The sequence below is a fragment of the Aotus nancymaae genome, unplaced genomic scaffold, assembly GCF_030222135.1.
Source record: "Aotus nancymaae isolate 86718 unplaced genomic scaffold, 86718_ANA_hifiasm-v0.15.2.pri h1tg000040l, whole genome shotgun sequence".
Lineage (NCBI taxonomy): Eukaryota > Metazoa > Chordata > Mammalia > Primates > Aotidae > Aotus > Aotus nancymaae.
The window spans coordinates 109,482,590-109,502,828 of NW_026988454.1; the positions used below are offsets into that span (position 1 = coordinate 109,482,590).

The window sequence follows — 20,239 nt, forward strand, 5'->3', positions numbered from 1 at the left end:
CAGACACCTGGAAGCAACTTCTTTTTTCAAAGCGCTCTAGCCTCATAAGGATGATTTTAGGTAATGTCTACACTTATGACATAAATGAATGTGTTATAAAATTACATGTGTTAGATTCCTTATAATTAGTTACAGAGGGAGGACGATTGTTGTGTAGAGGATATCTGACTAGAGTCAGTTTCTCACCCGGATAAGAGTCCAGTTTTTACAACTACTTGCTAACAATATAAAAACTCTTAAGCGTTCAAAGGAATGCTACCAGGCAATCAGGTGCGTTTTCATCGCATTTTTCCGTATAGGTAACATGAAATTTGCTGTTTAACAACTTTGAATACAATTCAGTGGCATTGATTACTTTCACAATGTCGTGCCACCTCAGCTACGTTTTTGCAAATCAGAAAAATGTTTTTACAACGATTACCTTTAATTAAATGTGCTCAGAACGTCCATCGACAGCCTCCATTTCTAAGTCTTGATGGTTGATCGAGCCGATCTGCAACTAGGAGTGCGTTTGGAGTCGGAGATCGCCTTGTGCTCAGCTGGCGTTCGGGGTCCCTGGGAGCAGTGCCGCCCTCTGCCCGGAGCTGCGCCGCGCAACCCAGTTGGGCGAGCCAGGGCGAACGGGACGCGGTGCAGGGACGCGCAGGGCCAGCGAGGGGAGCTGCAGGGTAACTTTTCCCAGGGAAAGCGGCCGGTCGTCCCCACTAGAAGCCACCCAGCCTTTTGTTTGTTTTCCTGCCGGAGGCTGGAAAACGACCGGGTTCCTGCTGCACTACCATGCGCCGTGCGGCCCGTGCGACTCGCCGGACCTCGCGGGCGTCCCCGCACGGAGCCCTCAGCCGGTCCTAGCAGGGCTTGTCCCCATTTCCAGTTCCCGAGCGGGCGGCTGCGCCCGGCTCGTCGAGGAGCTGCGCTCACCGCAGGGGCGGGCCCCCGCCTGTGTTCGCGGCGCCAGTAAGTGGGGTTCGGGGTTTAGGGGCTTCTGCCGGGCGACCTGTCACTTTAGTAGCTGCTGGGCTGGGGCGGCCGGGGGAGCCCTGGCCGGTGGCCCCGCGACGGATCGGAGGCGCAGGAAGAGGCTAATGGGTTACAGTTTCTTTCCGCGATCATGTGGGTCTCTCCTTCCTGGCATGAAAACTCGGAACCTGGAGGATTTTGATGGGTGTTTATCTTTTAGTCTTAAAGAGGGGGAAGACCCTAGCCAATTTGAAGCCTCTTTGCGGGGCACATTGAGGACTTGCTCTTGGAATTTCCCTGACTAGGCCCTTGGCTGTCCCACAAGGGGTCTGAGCAAAAATCCTCGCATACTTATTTGCAACCATTTTTTATTGGATTTCTTTCTGCTCTGATTTCTTTCTCATTAAACTGAGTAGCTGTTATGAGAAGGATGTTGAAGGATTTTCCATAACAACTGATTCTTTTGTAATGTTAACCTTTTAAAGTTTGACTTTGACACTAATATTAAGGACTTATATGTAAGGTAGCTGATGCATCATTCTGCAGAGAAGAATATTCCTTTCCTCTTATAACTAAGTAAGACCTGCTTTTACTGGAGCTGGGCTAGGCTGAGGGAATTCCACACTGAATTTGACAAGCGGGACTGGACTTCTCTAAGGTATAAAGTATTGGGGCTTGTGGGTTTTTTGTTTTTTGTTTTTTGTTTTTTTTGGCCGGGAGCACTCTTTGTAGTAACAGAAGTTTGATAGTTACAGTTTTCATTTCTCACATTTCCCAGTGAGTGGGGTTTCAGGGTATGCTTCAATAGTGAATGGCACCATTACTGAATATAAACTTTAAATGAGCTTTAAATTTCTGTAGCCAACATATAAATTATTAAGAAGAATTTGTGTCTCAATCATATGCTGAACTGTGCTGGGAGTTAATATATGCATAAATATGCACATTTGAAATAGTTTCTGGACAATATGCTACAATATGGTAATGACTCTTTAAGGCTTTCCTATATACTTGAGGACCAGGAATTTAAAACACTAGGAAGTAGGTGTAGAAAGGAAAGCAGTACTGGGATCCTTTATTTAAAATGACATCTTGTACCATTCCCCACTCTCTAAGTGACTCTGCCCACTTTTTATTTCCCTCTTTTCACTTTGCCTTGTCCCCTTCTCCAAAGTCAAAACTGGTGGTCAGGCAGCAGGGAGGCAGCCACATTTCCTAATGAAACCAATCTAGGTTCAGATGGTGAAGGGGTGTGCTGGAGGGTTGATGGGGCCTGTCTGATTAGGCAGACCCCTGCTGTCCTTGCCAAGGGAACTCAGCATTTAATCACAAAGAAAAGGTCTTTTCACTGAAGTTTCTTCTCCACAGACTAAGTATAAATGAGCTACTAGGACATCAAACAAGCCATTTAGAAGTTTTATTTATTGACTGTTCGATATCATCAGAGCCCTTTTTATACTTTATTGTTTGTTATTCTCATTGCTTTTCGAGGTTCCTAGTACAGTGGAAATTATGTTAATCTTGAAACATTGGAATTATCTTTAATCATATTTTCCTTCATTTCCTTCATCCTCTATATCAATGAGTCATCAAGACCTTTGAAATATGTTTTATATAGATCCCTCCTTCTATATTCTAATCTAGTCCTCACCCTTCCTCTCCTGCAGTACTGCAACAGCCTCCCAAGCCTGACTCTTACTAAGCTCTCATTAAATGTTTGCTGAATGAATGAATGAATGAGAAGTTTCCCTCTGATCTTTTCAGAGTTATGTTGCCTGTGTAATCTTTAAAATGATCACTTCACTCTTCTGGACATGTAACCTTCAGTTTCTCTTCATTATGTACTATCTCAAGTTTGAAATAATATGCCTGACTTCTCAAGGCCTATCATAATCAGCCTCACTCTTCCTATCTAAAATCTTCTTTTTATTTCAGCATGCATCTTTGCACTGTAAGCAGCCTGGTCTTCTTGCTATCCTGCTAATGGGGCCAGACTCCTTCCCACCACAGTGTCACTGCTCATAGTGCTTTCCTGAGAACCCCCCGATCCCCCGCTTCTCTTCACTCTCCTGTGCAACTCCTACCTATTCTCAGAGGAGCCTAAGTCTACTTCTTTTATAATATTTTCTCTTTCTGTTTCTCAAGATACTTGCTTGTTCAACCTTCATTATACTGGCTGTATTGATCTCTAATTGGTTTAGGTTATTTTAAGCCTCTTTAGGGCAGGAACCATATTTTATGCCTGGTAATGTGGTATCGTGGGCTTTGAAGTATGGCAGAATAGGGGAAAGGGCATGACTCCACTTATTAGTCATGTGGCCTTCTGTAATTCTCCTAGTATTAATCTCATGTGCAAAATAGGGAAAAGGCTTCCCCCCAGCTTCACTCCCCTGTTGTGGTATGAAGATGGTTTATAGTGCTTACTGGCATATACGTGATAAAGGTCTGCTTATCCCTTGACAGTAACTTAACAAAATCCAATCCCTGAACACTCAGCCTAGAGGCCTAGAGAACCAGTGTAACCATGCAGCGAATCCTTAGTAAGTATTATCCTGCCCTTACTTAAAATGGCTTGAGCTTAGGTTATTCCTGGCTGCAGCTCTGCTTCTGGGATCTGTTGCTGTTTTTCCATCTGAACCTTGCCAAGAACACTACTTGCTTTAAAAAATGTGGTGTTTTTTTTTTTTTTTTGCTGCTGCTCCTGCAGCAATCTCCTCCATTTCATTTTGTAGGATCTTGCAGAGTTAGAGTTGTACCTAACCCTTCTATTGATGTCTACCCTTATAAAATGCATTTTTCTGCTTGCGGGGTCTGTGTGAGTGTGTGTATTTGCCTGGTGATTCCTTGGCAGAAATCTGGGTGTAATGACCTTTCAGTATATGTTAATCTGAAAGCCTGTGAATAGCATCTCACTTTACTGTTGAGTCTTTCACCTGTGGTCTTTGCTGACTGTGGCTTTCTGAGAAGGGCCTATGTTTAGAGTATTGGAAATCTCCTATCTGTGGACTTCAGTGTTTATGGTTGATGTGGTTGACTGGGAGAATGCGCAAACAGAGGTGTGTGCCAGATGACTTATACACAGGTTTTGGGGTTATAGTGTAATTGTGTCTTAGTTTGTGGTTGTGCTTACCTTTGAAATCGAGTTTTAACTCCCTTATAACAACACATGTGTTCTAGAAAATTATCTTGTAAAAGAATTTGGTGAAACAGATCATTTTCTGGGACAAATTGCATTAAAATGCCAAGGAAGTATTGTGGCAGGAAGAAAATCAGAGATGCCTTTGACTGCAGCCAAAGAAGTAAAAGCAGCAGCTCTGGTCTACCTCTAGATGGTAACTAAAGTTGACTTGAGCATCCTCGCTCAATCTCTCTGCTCCTAGTGAGGTGCTGTCCGATGTTAGGAAAAACTACTACTCAACAAGTTTTAGGGAAACACTCAACCCAAACAGAAGGCTTCTATTCCTGATTTTCTTCCAAGGACACTGAAGTATCCTTGCACATTAAGTACCTGACTCGCTGTGCTTTGAAAGTTGAAGTCTTCCTGGATAGGAAGAGTGTCTCGTTGTGAAACTTACCTGTGCAAGCTGAAATCAAATCCAGCACATGTTAACGTGTGAAGTCGTGTTTGAGTTTGAGAATAGCACATCTTCAAACATCTGCCTCCCCCTTTTTAAAAACTATATGGGCTCAGGATTAGCAAAATATTTATATGCTTTTTACAAAGGGATACATGGAGAACATTTGATACATCTTTAGTTGGCTATAAAACATGTATTATATTTACACATTTAAAAAATATGCTGTGCTACTCTGAAGATAACAAGGATTCTGTTCTTCTTCATTGGGTCTCTGGATCTCATCTATAAAGTGAGGATGTCAAATAATCATTAAGGACCTTTACAGAAAAAAAAATTCTAACTCTATGGTTTGAAGTTTCTTCGACATTAAGCTTTGAATGTGGATCCTATTGCATATAGCATTCAAATCTATATTAATTAGCACTCAGTTATATTTTATCTTTAAATTTTTCCTAGATTTTAGTAGCTAATCATGGTTCTATAAAAGATAATGCCTCCCAACCAAAAGGATGAAGTATTATAGTGTAATGTCCAACTATATTTGACGATGTCTAAAAGTCACTATCTGTGTGAACTTGTAGTTCCTAGCAGATGATGGTCGTCTGAACTCACTTTTTTTGAATTGGAAGGGCCACAATAGTGCCTCACTTTTCATTTAGTGCTTTTCCCACCTTGTCAACAACTCTTAGTACTCACTTAATGGCCCAGATCTTATGAGAATCACATATTTTTTAGGAGAGATGGATGTGAGTTGTTTTTTACCTTTCTATAGGTGAAGCATGACTTGTGATAAAGTACTGATAACTTGTGACTGCCCTTGTGACTACCATAAAAGATAATGCCTGAGAACCAGAAAGGTCAAGTACTATCGTGTATTGCCCAACTACGTATTTGGCAATATCACGAAAATTACCATTTGCATGAACTTCTGGTTCCTGGAAGATAGTTGTTAATAGTTTTGCCCTCTTAGACATTGCCTTTGCTTTGAAAGAGAATTTACTAGAGAATGATTTAACTAAAACAAAGGTGAGTGAGAAAAGTGTAAGATATACATGGCTTCATGTTATCGTACCTGTTGAAAAGCAAATTTTTTCCTAAGTTAGTGTAAAGGTTTTTAGAAGGAGTCATCATTTTGGTACCCTAGTTCCAATACAGTTGTCCAATTTGCAGAGAAGTGGGGCATGACAGGATGGCAGTGAGGGTGGATTTGGTAGTACAGGAAAATCACCTAGGGTCAGAATTGCCTTTTAAAGCTCCATAAACTGTTCATTCATTAGTTAATTCATTAAACACATCTTTATTGTGAGTACCTACTTGTGCCAACTATGCCAGGTTCTCTTCTAGGTTCTGGGAATACAGTTGTGAACATAGCAACGTTTCTGCCCTCACAGAGCTTCTATTCTAGGGATAAGCACAGCTTTGTATGTAGCCCTGAAACCTAGGGGTAAATGAGGGTTCTATGGAGAGTACTAAAGTGCTTCTACTTATTTGGGGGTCTCCTCATTTTTAGGGCTTGACAAATTATGGCTTGTGTGTCAAATCCTTCCTGCTGCCTGTTTTTGTAAATAAATTAGTTCTGGAACACAGCCATGCCCACGTATTTATGTATTGTCTTTGACTGCTTTCATGCTACAACGGCAGAGTGGAGTTGTGAGGGAGATGGAGAACCTGCAAAGCCTAACCTGTTTGCTGGCCCTTCACAGAAATGGTGTGCTGATCCCTGCCCTATTTTATTTCTACATTAAGCCTTTACTTCCTTTACTTGAACGCATTTTCATTTTTTGTATACATGCTAGCAAAGCGTCTTACACTGAGGTTAGGTCCTTAGTCAAAAGTGCTGTAATATGTTTAGAGATACTGATAACATGTGGCTGTCCTTGTAACTAGCATAAAAGATAATGTGTTAGAACCAGAAAGGTAAAATATTATTGGGTAATGTCCAGCTGCTTATTTTGCAATACCACGAAAGGTAATATCTACATGAACTTGTATGTGATATGCTCTTCGTCAATCCCCCACCTTCACTGTCCCCCATCTTGCCCACCCCCAAACACAGGCAAGCAGGACTGTTGCCACCCTCGGCAGTTTTCTTTAAGCTGGGGACTAGCTGGGGACTCTCGTTTTAGCTCATCTGCAGTTTCAAACATGGCAGGGTAAAGGTTTGTTTTTTCTGGCTTTTTTTGTTTAACATTTCACCTTCACTTCAGTTCTTTACAGTTCACCAAAGCCAACCAAGTGTCCCAGTTTAAAAATCATCTGCAAGTGACTGAAGACTTTTTTTTAAGGTTCAAGGCAGGAGCACCTTTGATATTGCAAGAGAAGCGACAGGGAGCTGTGAAAGCTTCTCATGGGATTAAGGACCTTGTGCAGGGGGAGTTCTTTTTTCAGAAGCTGGGAGTGAAAGGGGAGAGGGATGGTAAAGGTATGAACAGATTCTGGGGCATAGAAGAAGGCACACCATGTAACTGGTTCTTGTTAACATCCAGTGGATGCAATAGCTGAATGCATCTTTAATTCACTCCTCTGTCAAGGTCAAGACAAAGCAAGACCCATGTAAGGAAGGTCCTTTTGGCTTTGTAACTGCTATTCCTCATGCAGAAAAAAAGCAGTAGTCCAAGAGGCAAAATGCTTACAAGATTTGCTTGCTAAAATGCATAGGGGCAGAAGAATTAGGTCCAGGAGAAAAATATAAACCCAGATGCACTATTTCTAGTACTTTTTAAAAAGAAATTAACAGTATTCACTGACTCTTGTAAAGTTAGGACACATTGAAACCTAGAATACAAAGTGTAATTATAGACCTGTAAAGGTAAAATGGAACACAGAGGTACCATGAGAAGAGTCATCTAATGATTTTGCACAGAATCCACTTTTCCTAGGAGGATAAATGAAAGTAACAGAATCTTTTCCATGTAAGATAATTAATGCGAAGGGAGACAAGCTCCTCCTAAGGATCTGAATGGTGTCAGTGGGCCTGGTAAATCACAGCTCCTAGAGAACCCCAAGTTTGCATGTAATCTTTTGTCTCCTGTCTTAGAAAATGTTAACTGATGGCATTAATTCATTGATCAAGGTTTCAAATTAAAGAATGAACTACAATTTTCCCTGCCCCTAGCCTCTGTTTTTTAGGCTGTGAATGAGCAAGGCACCGATGTGAGCTGCTTTGCTTCCACCAAGGATTGAAGCTGAGGGGAGGGAATTGGGGCAAATCACAGGAAGGTTTTCCCCATTGTCACCTAGCCAGGAACATCATAACATTGACTTCAAAGGTGTGCTGGAACTCTTTGATAGAGAGATAAATCTGTCTTTCTTTGTTCATTGGGTACAGCCTTACCCAAAGGCCAAAGGCTTGATCTGACCGTATAAAGGGGAACTTTCTGTGATTCTCTGAGACTCAGTCATCCCGGCATTGTTGTGGGAGGGCCCAGGCTGCCTGCCTGCCTTAGCTATTCTCTGGTATTCACTGTTCTTCCACTTCAGAACTTCAAAACTTTGAGTCAGGCCCAATAAATAAAATAGTCTTTATTTTGTGTATGACAAAATGGAAGCACTGAGAATTTTGAGATACTTAGTCAAGGTTGTACAGAAAATAAATAGCAAAGACTAAAATTCAAATTTGGGCTCTTCAAATAATCTTTAAGGACTTGCTAATGCAAGTGGAGTGAGAGCACGAGAATGAAGGAATCTCGGAGAGTGTCGAGGCTGAAGCAGAGGGTGCACCTGCAGGTCACTGCCACGGGGAAGGGGCTGGCAGTGAGGTGAGGACAAGGCATTATAGCATCAAGGGAGAGGGCTGTTCTCTGGGTCTACATGTGTGGGTAGGGGCAGGAGGCTTGGAAGATGTGATGTGTGAGCTTGGAAGAGAAGGAATCGATGTTTAATGTTCGTTGGGGCCTGGCCGAGGCACTGGGGCACTTGTGCGTCTCTTGAAAGAGAGATGTGTAGCATACAGGGTCCTTCGGTGGCACTGTCTTCTCCGCTAACCTTTGTTCACGTGATACAAAAAGCAGAAACATTTATCCATTTTTTTCCTTAGACAAATTCTAGCTGGATTCCTCATACAGAGCCACAGAATCACACAGCTTTAGAGGAAGAAACCACCTTAGAGCAAGTCCAATGCCCTGATTCACCGAAAGTAAACCCAAGGACCAAGAGACACCCTGAGGCCCAGCAGGTCAGCGCTGAGTGGAAACTGTCCCTCTTTGTGTACATTCACTTTGCTTCCACTGTGGGCATGTTGATGCTGCTAATGCCTCCAATAGATTCACTGATGTTTGATTGCAGAATGAAGCCAACTAGAGCGCAGCCGTATCACTGGTTTCCATATTTGGGCCTTGAGATACAAAGTACTACTTCTCTTCCTCTCATTCTCAGATCCTCCAAAGATTCATGATGTGTTGAAACCATTCCCTTAAGTTTGGTACAGTCAGCCTGGGTTCCTGTCTCAGTTCTGCCACGTCTGTTGTATAACCTAGACATGTAACTTGTGTCTCAGTTTCCTTCTCTGTAAAATAGGGATAATAGTAATAGTACCTACCTGGTAGAGTTATGAGGGTTAAATGTACTAATGTATGCAAAAGCACTTATAGTACTATGCACATAGTAGATACTAAAATTATTATCACGTTTTGGGCATATTTGATATTAGGTTGCTAAGTGTGGATTTGTTATAATGAATGATTTATCTAAGTTAATTCCTGGAGTCAAAGCAGAATTTAGAAATACTAGGAGTTAGAAATATATGCTAATTCTCAAAGTAATGGACAGGATGCTACATTCCATTCACTTCTCAAGCAGTGTTAACTATCTGTACCAGAAGCTGAATTTAAATGCTGTCAGGGCAGAGGAGGAAAATGAAAGACTCAAGGAAGCTGGGTGTGTGCTTGTCAAAGAGTGAGAAATTGCTCTTCTTTACTAAAAAAGAATAATTTTCCTTCTCTTCCATTTTTTCTTTAAGTATAAGGGTTTTTTTTTTTTTTTTTTTTTTTCCAGGCTTTTACTTTGTCACTTTTGATACAGGTATAGGAACAGAGAAATATTTTTCATCCAGTAAAACATGCGGCCATGAAGGCACACAAAAAAAAGGGCAGCTAAAAAAAAAATGGCAAGTGACAACAGGGAGAATAGGGACTGTGGTGAGCTGCAGAGCACACGCCAACCTGAAGGGGTAGGGATGTTTCTTCAGCTTCTTATTACCATAGAAAAGACAAGAGTTGACTTAGAAACTGTCTTCTACTTCTGGATTGAGGTCTCAATGGAGTGACTTATGGGTAAAATGTTATGCTGCCGGTGTGTGGTCTCTGGTCTACACACTGTGAAATCTTTGTATGCTAATGTCATATACTCAGAGGTTTCAGGCTGGATTTGTGATATCTTGTCATGTATCAAATTTTTTATATTTGCCTGCTTCTTTCTTTGAAGCACTGACTCTACAGATGTAAATGTCTCCCATTAAGTATCAAAGAAGGATGTATTAATATTAATATAATAAAAATAGTCATTAGAGTGCTGAAACCTTTTTTCCTGTTAGAACTCAGATTGAGGCTGAGCACAGTGGCTCACACCTGTAACCCCAGCACTTTGGAAGGCTGAGGTGGGCAGAGTGCTTGAACTCAGGAGTTCAAGACCAGCCTGGGCAACATAGCAAGACCCTGTCTCTACAAAAAATACAAAAATTAGCCAGGTGTGGTGGTGCCTGCCTATAATCCCAGCCAATCGGGAGGCTGAGTTAGGAGGATCGTCTGAGCCCGTGAGGCTGCAGTGAATCTTGATCACACCAGCTGCACTCCAGCTGGGAGACAGAGCAAGACCCTGTCTCAAAAAAAGAAAAAAAGAACTCAGCTTGAGAGCTCTGTGCTTGCCTTGGTTGCCTTCAACTGAAGCTCTGTGGCCACCTGTAGTAAATGTCACTATCAGTGACATACAGAGTGATCCGCATGTTGGGCTCCACTTGTCATGCAAGGTGGAATCCTTTCATGTTTCCCACCTGCCATGTTACAGGCACATGACCAGATTCCACAAAGTCACCCAGCTTCAGCTAGCTAGTTGTCCAAGCAACCCAGAGTGATACTGGGGACATTTTTGGACATTCTTCTACCACAATAGGTTTGTATCTTATTTGTGTGATACTTTCTTTCAAAATGGAAGCAGATAATGGAAGGGAGAGTTACTTCTAATTTGTCTCCAGCTGTATACCTCTTTCAGTCTTCAAAACTGTGCTAACCATAAAGGTCTATCTGTCACCTCCCATAGAGAATTTTGCATTTTGTACCTAAGTTAGTGTAGCTCACTGTATCAGGAATGCCTTTAGCTGTACTGGATAGATTAACAGTGACTTCTTCAACAGAGACCTTCAATTATGTTGTAGAACAAGAAACCCAAAGGCATATTTTTCAGGGTTCAAGCAGCAGCCCACTGATGTCATCAAGGACTCAACCTCTTTCTATGAATACATCCTTCGCAGATGGGATTCTCATCTTTACAGCTGATGTCTCATAGTCATCTCTGCCTCAGCCCTAAATATCACAGCTTTACACAGTCACATTCAATGCAGCTTCTTTGTCAACTGTCTTTATTAGGGAGTAGATTTCTTCTCAGAAGCTTTTCTCTTTCCTCGTCAGCTCACTTCCCTTTCAATCTCGTAAGTCCGAGCCATAGCACCACTTCTAAACAGATTTTAGTACAGAATTAGAATTCCTTTGCTTGGATTAGATCTATCATAGTTCATGCCCTGGGATGGCTGCTATGGCTGAGTATGTCAAATCCTGAGTAAAATCAGCGTTCTGTAAACTAAGCAAGAAGGGAGCATTGCTATGGAGTGGACCAGTGATGGTGTCTACCATGGCTCCCTTCTTTTTTCTAGTGCATTGTCCATCGCCCTATTGTTTTCCCAGAGCAACAGTAAGTTTTTGCTCTTTACTTTCAGATTATGACATGAGTCATCCTATTTGGGCCACCACAAAAAGGATGAATAACTGAACAATACCGATCTCAAGTATATTTAACCACATCCTGCTAGGATATGCTCAGATTTGACTGTGCATATGTGAGCTGACTGGTGCTTCTTGTCTAATGCTAGTGTGGCTAATACCACTTCATTTTTTTCGTTATGGGAAATAATTCACTAATGTGAATAATAGAAAGTTCAAACAGTGGTCATGGTTCTGTTCTCTGGATCCATACCTAGTGTAACTAACCCTTCTCTCCGATGTGTGTATACTTGGAACAATTATCATGGCTTTCCAAATCTCCTTTGCTTCCAGAATCCTGTGTTTCTTCAACTACCCTTCTTGTACTTTCGTTTAGACCTCTCACTATGTTCTTTAATATTTCTCTTGAAGTTTGGCATCTGGAGCAGTAAACCAGGGGTATGATGGGACTATTGCATCTTTTGTTGTGAACCCAGGGCTGCCTTATTAAACAACTCCAGTGGGCACCTTTCACTTTGTGTTCTGTGTGAATGGAGTAACCTGGACTTATACAGTGTATCAGCCTTGTCTGAATGCTGTGCTACCAATAAGAACTCCAATAATACTCTCTCTTTGGGGAAAAATAAAACAATCTTAGAGCTATTTGCTTATTGAGCATCTCCAGTGAGAGGTTTGGTACATATCTCAAATTCAGCACCCCAGAAAACAGAACCCACATCTCTGTACATTGTCCAAATAACACATACGTACACATTCCCTATCTCAAACCCATATTCTCCTGTTGTATCTAAGACTTACCCAGTCCAGTGCCTTCGTTCAGGCCTTCATCATATTTCATTTAGACTATTGGAGTAGCCTCCTAACTAGTCTCTGCCTCTGATCTCTGTATTCTAACATCTATGTAGTCTCCAGAAGGATTTTATTCATGCCATTTCTCTGCCTACAACTCTGGAGAACTCCCTTCAGTAGGATAAATATCAAACTCCTGCATAAGGCCGGGTGCACTCACACCTGTAATCCCAGCACTTTGGGAAGCCAAAGTGGGAGGACCAACCTGGGCAAAAAAGAGACCTCATTTCTAAAAAAAAAAAAAAAAAAAAGGTTTGGTTGGTGGTATACACCAAGTAGTCCCAGCTACTTGGGAGGCTGAGATGGGAGGATTACTTGGGCCCAGGAGGTTAAGACTACAATGAGCTGGGATTTTGTGCCACTGGACTCCAGCCTGAGTGACAGACTGAAACCCTGTCTCAAAAAAATAACGAAACAAAAGCAAAAACAAAAAACTGCCGCATGATACACATTCCCCTTCATAATTGGGCCCACCCTAAATTTTTAGCTATTTCCTACAATTTCCTCCACTGCCGTCCATTGGATTGGTTTTATCCTAGTCTTGTACTTCTCAGCCCTAGTTTCACACTATACCTGGAAAGCTTTCAGAACTCTCAAAGCTCAACCCCCATCCCTACCTGCTTCTTGGGGCTGGGGCTAGGCATCAGTAAATGTTAAAAGTTCTCCAGGTGATTCTGTGCTCAACCAAGGTGAGAAACAATAGGCTGTGCCTGTCCTCTTATGAATATACCAAGTTCTTGTATTCGCCAACATTTTTACACTTTCCTCCACTTATAATTCCTTTCTCTCCTTTTCTGTGTAAGAAAACCATGTTCATTCTTTAACATCTCAATACTACCCCTTCTCTGAAGGAGTGTCAGATTGCTGTCCTCCCAAGAGTTGGTTGCTCTCTACTGCATTCTCATAGCAGTTTCTACATTTTTTGTGTATCTGTCAGTTGTGAGTGATTTAAAGGAGAGACTCTAACCTTATCTTTAATGTGCTCAAGAGTCTTGCATAATGCTTAGCATCTCAGTAAAGTTCGAATAAAATTATACCATCTGCCATCAATGCTTGAAGAGACACTAGTCTGATCCATTGTACAGTTGTTAGGTAGTTACCTGAAGTAGCATAAGAAATTAGAAAGTAACTACCATGCTATGGTGAGAGTCATATCTTGCCAGAGTAATTAGATTTTGTTCCTTGATAATATGACAGATTGTAACAAGGAGGAATTGTTGGGGTGATTGTGCATTGAATGAATGACCCAATCTATCTGGATTTCAATGAAGCTCTTAATTCTTTCACAAATAGTTTTCTCAGTGATAATCTAGGAAACCGTTGTTCCAATTGTACAATCTAATGGATGAGGAACGGACATTATCCAAAAAAAGACTTTATTATTAGTAACCGATATGAATCAGTAGTATACTGCCATTGCAAAAAGCATGAGGGAAGCCACATGCTACTGTATTAGAGGTTGCTATTAGGTTTTGGTCACCATCGTTTATCAAGGAGATGGAGAATGTATGAGGGTTCAGAGATGAATGCCAAAGGTAATTAAAGGAGTAGAAAATGCATCCTCTGAGAAAAGGTCATGTAATTAAGACAGGAGAAGACTGACAGACACATGCTTGATTACTAATTTCATGTGCATGGACATTTTTATGGCATGGCTTCTTAATATCCACAGAAAACTAAGCATGAAGAAATTTGCTTAAATTAGAATATGCAAGTTTTGGTTGGACATGAAGAAAAAAATTCTAACTGTATTACAAAATGCAGATCTGATCATGTTAGTCCCCTAGTTACAAAACTTTAATTGACTTCCCATTGTCTCTAGGGCAAAGCCTCCTTAAAAAAAAAAAAAAAAAGGACAATATTTACTAGTTGACATTATTTACAGTGTTTTTTTTTTTTTTTAGGAAATAATGTATGATGGGAGAATTCATATACAGATGCATCTCAACTTATAGTGGGGTTACATCCCTATAAACCCACTGTAAGTTGAAAATATCATTGTCAAAAATACATTGAATATACCTAACCTACTGAGCATCATTGTAAGCCTAGCCTACCTTAAACATGTTCAGAACACTTACATTGGCCTATAGTTGAGCAAAACTATCTAACGCAAAGCCCATTTTATAATAAAGTGTTGAATATCTCCTGTATATATTGAATACTGCACTGAAAATGAAGAACAGAATAGTTGCATGGATGCTCGAAATTTGATTTCTACTAAATGCATGTAGCTTTGGCGCCATTTGTAAAGTCAAAATATCGTAAGTCAAACCATCATAAGTTGGGGACTGTGTGTATGCCATGTGAAAAAAATAGTTGAAGATAAACATTAAGAAGAAAAAGGGGAAAATAAACACAGAGCCAAAATTGCTTGTGCTGTGGTCCAAATGTAGTTTTTGGGTTAAGACACAGCCTGAATCCAATCTATTCCATAATACAGTAATCATGAAATGAAGGAACCGTGGTGTATGATAGTGTTCTGTCTTCTCAACAAGTTGTATTAAAGTCTGTTTTTAAGCTAAAATAAAACATTTAAGATCCCTGTATCTTTTTAAAATTTCCTTTCTTTTCCCATTTTAGGGATAATTGAAATTTTTAATCTATAATAATTTTTAATTTACAGTGAAGTTGCAAGAATAGCACAAAGAATACCCATATATCCTGTCTTAGTCTGCTTGGGCTACCATACATAACATAATATCATAGACTGGGTGTCTTCACAGAAATTTATTTTTTTCACAGTTCTGGAGGCTGGAGAGTCCAAGATCAAATGATTTGGTTTCTGGTGAGATTGTACAATCTAAGTGGATGAGGAAGGGACATTATCCAAAAAAAGGCTTTATTATTAGTAACTGATATGAATCAGTAGTATAATGCCATTGCAAAAAGCATCAGGCTTTTAGATAGCTGCCTTTTTCCTGTGTCTTCATTTGGTAGGAAGTGTGGGGGAGAGGTACAAGACGCTAACCCTTTTGTATCAGACCCCTACCCTTCTGACCTCTGTAGCCTAATTACCTTTTTGTAGGTCTCTCTCCAAATACAATCACATTGGAGGATAGGATTTAACATGTGAATTTGGAGGAGAAATATTCAGTCCATAGTATACTCTTTACCCAGATTTACCTGTTGTTAACATATTACCCCATTTGTTCTCCACACAACACACACAAAATTTTTATTCTACCCACTTGAGAATAAATTGCATACATCATGATCCTTTACCTGTAAATTCTTCAAAGTGTATTTCCCAAGAATGAAACTATGTTCTTACTGAATCACAGGATAGTAATTACAACTATAGTAACTGTAACACAGATAAGTATTTGTATCCAATCTACCGTCCATGGTTCAGGATGAAACTGTTCCAGCTCAGATCATCAGGCATTAGAGTCTCCTAAGGAGCAGGCAATCTGGATCCCTCCCATGGGCAGTTCACAAACTCATAGGGTTCGCGCTCCTATGAGAATCTAATGCCACCACTGATCTGACAGGAGGCGAACTCAGGCGTCAGCGCTCACTCACCCGCTGCTTTCCTGCTGTACGGCCCAGCTCCTAACATGGCCCCTGGTTCACGGACCCCTGCTTTATAGCATTTTCTTCTCTTCCAGTAAACCAGTCAAAGCCTGTATTTTAAAAAAATGGCATCTGGCTTCCTCCATAAACAGTAGTCTACCAACTCTTTCCACAAGCTCCCCACTTCCACTTCCCAATTTCAAGCCCCTCTTAGTTTCTTCTTCTTGGAGCGTTAGAACCCCATTTGCCCTACAAAATACCTACTTTTCTCTTTTTTAAGATAATCTTTTATGAAGATTTTTACTGCCCTCCCTAAGCAGATGGAATTGACCCAGCTAGAAACCAAGAGGACTTTCTTCTTAATTCCCCTCCACATCCTGTGCCCTTAGCATACTTGAAATACCTTAGTTTGCATTCATGACTGGTACATATCTGCTTTTCCCCTCCCACCCACACCCCCATCCTCTGCCAGGAGACTCTAAGCTCTTTAAAAGAAGGGACCATATTTTATTGGTCTTTGTATTCTCAGAGCTTAAAGACAGGATCTGTTCCACAGGAGGTGCTTTATAAATATTTATTAATCATCAATGGAATACATCACCCTAAAGAGCTCCTGAAGGAGGTTGTAGGGAGTCTGATTCTGAAGAGTTTCAAGAAGGAAAATGCCTGTCCATCCAGGGGCCTTACAGTGGTTCTAGGGGAATGAGTCTAGAGTGGATAGAGTGGAGCTTGATCTCTAAAAGCTTGCTTGATTCTGTGATAAAGTGTGGTGAAATCAGGCAGGACCTTTATATTCCTTAAGATTTCTCAAGCGCACACACAGCTCTCAGGAGAACATAGTCTGGATTTATTTATTTATTTATTTATTTATTTACTTACTTACTTACTTACTTACTTACTTATATTTTTAATTCATTTTTTTTAAAACAGAGTCTCACTCTGTCACCCAGCCTGGAGTAGAGTGGTGTGATCTCAGCTCACTGCAACCTCAACCTCCGAGGTTCAAATGATTCTCCTGCCCTAGCCTCCTGAGTACTTGGGACTACAGGTGCATGCCACCATATCCAGCTAATTTTTGTGTTTTTAGTAGAGATAGGGTTTCACCATGTTGGCCAGGCTGGCCTCAAACTCCTGACCTCAGGTGATCCACTTGCCTCGGCCTCCCAAGTGCTGGGATTACAGGCATGAGCCATTGTGCCTGGCCTATTTTTAAATTTTAATCTTGAACTAATTTTAGACTTACAGAAAACTTGCAAAAATTGTACAGAGTTCCTAGAAACTCTTCACCCCGTTTTCCCTAGTATTAATATATAACCATAGAACAATGATCAAAACCAGGAAATCAGCATTGGCACAATACTATTAACAACAGATCTTACTCAGATTTTACCAACTTTTTCACTAATGTCCTTTTCTCTTCCAGGATCCCACACTGCATTTAGTTGGCATGTCTGCTTAATTGCCTCCAATCTGTGACAGCTCCTTAGTCTGTCTTTGTCTTTTGTAATCTGGACACTTTGTAGGAGTACTAGTCAGTTATTTATAGAATGTCTCTCAGTTGATATCTGTCTTATATTTTTTCATGGTTAGATTGAGGTTCTGGCTTTTTGACAGGAAAACTGCAGAAGTGATGACATACCCTTCTCAAGTGCATCACATCCAGAATACATAAAGTCATTGCTGGCGATATTGAACTTGATTACTCTGATAAGGAGGTTTCTCCTGGATTTCTCCCTGTGAAGTTCCCATCTTTCTCTTCAAAGTTAATAAGTACCTTTAGATACTTGGGATCTATGCAAATATGCTGTTTCTCCTTAAACTTCCATCCACTAATTTTCGCATTCATGAGTGAACTTTGCCTATAACAAACCTTTTTGTGGTGTTTACCTAATAGGGAAATTTCTTAGTTCTCTCTTTCCTTCTACATTTATTAACTGGAATTCTCCTGGAAGGAGAAGCTTTATAGACTTGATTTAGGTGCAGAGTGTCACATCCTGCCAATCATTATTTTCTGATCTTTTGACTTTTCAAATTACTAGTTTGATAGCCATATTTCAAAACATCTTTGTTATTTCAGCATTTACCTTTTATTAATGTTTGCTTAAAGACATTGTAATCACTTTACATTATTACTACAGTTTCTTTGTTATAGGCAGACTGAATTATATAAATGAAAAATCAGTGACATTATTTTTTTTTTTTTTTTTTTTTTTTTTTTTTTTTTTTTTGAGACGGAGTCTCGCTCTTGTTACCCAGACTGGAGTGCAATGGCGTGATCTCGGCTCACCGCAACCTCCGCCTCCTGGGTTCAGGCAATTCTCCTGCCTCAGCCTCCTGAGTAGCTGGGATTACAGGCACGCGCCACCGTGCCCAGCTAATTTTTTTGTATTAATAGAGACGGGGTTTCACAATGTTGACCAGGATGGTCTCGATCTCTCGACCTTGTGATCCACCCGCCTCGGCCTCCCAAAGTGCTGGGATTACAGGCTTGAGCCACCGCGCCCGGCGACATTATTTTTAAGACACAAACTGAGTGACTTTAAAAGGAGCACACCCTACACATAGGCCTTGAATTCCTAGTTCTTTCTTTAGCTTCTGAATGTCTAACAGTGAAAATAATACCATTGATGCTTAGCCACACATAGTTCATGGAGCACACATAAGTTCTTTATCAGGAGAACTTCAATTTAGCATTTCTTAGCTTTTGTATGTTTACATTGTTAATTGTAGCTCAAGTGTACAGAACACAGTATATTTAGCAGAAATTTTCATAGCCTGGCAATTTTCATCGACCACAGTTGGCTCTCAGAGTTTGCCCAGAATGGTTAGTCAGCAGAAAAGCATTGAATTGGAGCTGATTTATTTCTGAATCGGTGACAAATTTACTTTCCAAGCATAGTATCTCTAGTTGTATAAGAAATTAGAAAAGAGCATTATTTAGACCTAGGGTTAGTAAACTGTGTAAAGGGCCATATGGTCAATACACTAAGTCCTCACTTAGCTCATCCATAGGTTCTTTGGAAACTGCGACTTTATGCCAAACAACATAAAACAAAACCAATTTTGCCGTAGGCTAATTGATACAAACAAGAGTTAAGTTCCTACAGCATATTTCTAGTCATAAAAACATCACCAAACTTCTAAATAAAAACCAAAACACTTTGAATATTAAACATTGAAATAAATGTGAGCTACACATACATTTAAGAAAGATTTTTTAAAAAGTAAAGTAATTATTTGCCTGCTTATTCCAGTTTGGGGTTGTGGGTGGTCAGAGCCTATCCCAGCAGCTTAGGGCCCAGAGTGAGAACCAACCCCAGACAGACACCAATTGCAGGTCACACACACACCCCCTACACCCACTCAGGCCTGGGAGAGTGTAGACATGATTTTCACCTAGTGTGCACATCTTTGGGATGTGCAAGGAAACTGGAGCAGCTGGAGAAAACCCACACAGGCACAGGGAGAATGTGCAAACTCCACACACACAGCAGCCCCAGACGGGAATCAAGTTTTTTTTTCCTTCATCAACATTATAATGGAACAACATTATTCCAAAACTTGCTGCCGTTTGGGCTTTGCAGGCTATACAGCATCACACAACTATTTAACTCTGCGATTGTAGTCATGGACGGTGTGCAAGTATGTGGATATGACTGCGTTCCAATAAAACACAGATTGAGACTCATAAAAATACATCTACTCAAAATGTATTTTACCATTTATCCTTGCCTTTCATTTTTCTCTGCAGGCAGAAGACTGATTTTTGAAAATATGTATTTGGAAGATAGTCACGTCCTGTTGAATACTTTGTGCTGGTGCTGCCATCGAAAAATCTGGTTACACTCTGGGGAGGGCTGCTACCGCTGCAGGACTGAACCGCTTCGGCCGTGAGATGAGTGTCTGGCCTGAGCAGGCACACCATGAATAGATACACAACAATCAGGCAGCTCGGGGATGGAACCTACGGTTCCGTCCTGCTGGGAAGAAGCATTGAGTCTGGGGAGCTGATTGCTATTAAAAAGTAAGTTTGATCTGTCACTCTGTGATAATTTTAACTCTACCCTCACCATTCCCCATCTTTGAAACAGTTCTAAAGGGGAGTGGGTGGGATGCCTGGAGAAGAACCTTAGATAATGATTTCTGTGGGTTAGGTGATTATTGACTCTGCAACACCCATGTTAGAGGTCTTAAAAACATTTCCACTTTAGATTTACTACTTTGCACATAGCACTAGTACTTGTTATCAAAGTATTTTCTCATATTGTGTGGTAGTAACAAGCAGGTTAATAAACATCATTTTACATGAGAAGAAACTGAAACCCAAGAAATTAAGTGACTTAGTTTGGGTCATTTACATGCATGTGGTGGTCTGGTGACTGCTGTCTTGTTCCTCCTGCCCCACTTGCC

At 40.7% G+C, this 20,239-nt stretch overlaps 2 protein-coding genes across 6 annotated transcripts in view; both read left to right on the plus strand.

Moving 5' to 3' along the window:
- Positions 1 to 914: 914 nt before the first annotated feature.
- LOC135268364 (uncharacterized) lies at positions 915 to 19,723 on the plus strand. Of its 2 annotated transcripts, none has more exons than XM_064360981.1 (2): positions 915 to 954; positions 19,581 to 19,723. In XM_064360981.1, the coding sequence occupies exon 2, from the start codon at positions 19,604 to 19,606 to the stop codon at positions 19,721 to 19,723; it is 120 nt and encodes a 39-aa protein (XP_064217051.1). In that variant the 5' UTR covers positions 915 to 954; positions 19,581 to 19,603. The 2 variants fall into 2 exon arrangements, with proteins under 2 accessions (XP_064217051.1, XP_064217052.1); XM_064360982.1 differs by lacking the exon at positions 915 to 954 and adding an exon at positions 1,314 to 1,615.
- The window catches only part of CILK1 (ciliogenesis associated kinase 1), a 39,346-nt gene continuing 38,758 nt past the window's right edge, over positions 19,652 to 20,239 (plus strand). For all 4 annotated transcript variants that reach the window (XM_012441595.2, XM_012441590.2, XM_064360980.1 and 1 more), the window contains exon 1: positions 19,652 to 19,853. In XM_012441595.2, coding sequence (XP_012297018.1) covers positions 19,753 to 19,853 — 101 coding nt within the window. In that variant the 5' untranslated portion in view covers positions 19,652 to 19,752. The remainder of the gene's footprint in view (positions 19,854 to 20,239) is intronic.

Coding starts and splice junctions, on each gene's coding strand:
- LOC135268364 (XM_064360981.1), top strand. CDS start 19,604: ATGTATTTGGAAGATAGTCACGTCCTGTTGAATACTTTGTGCTGGTGC.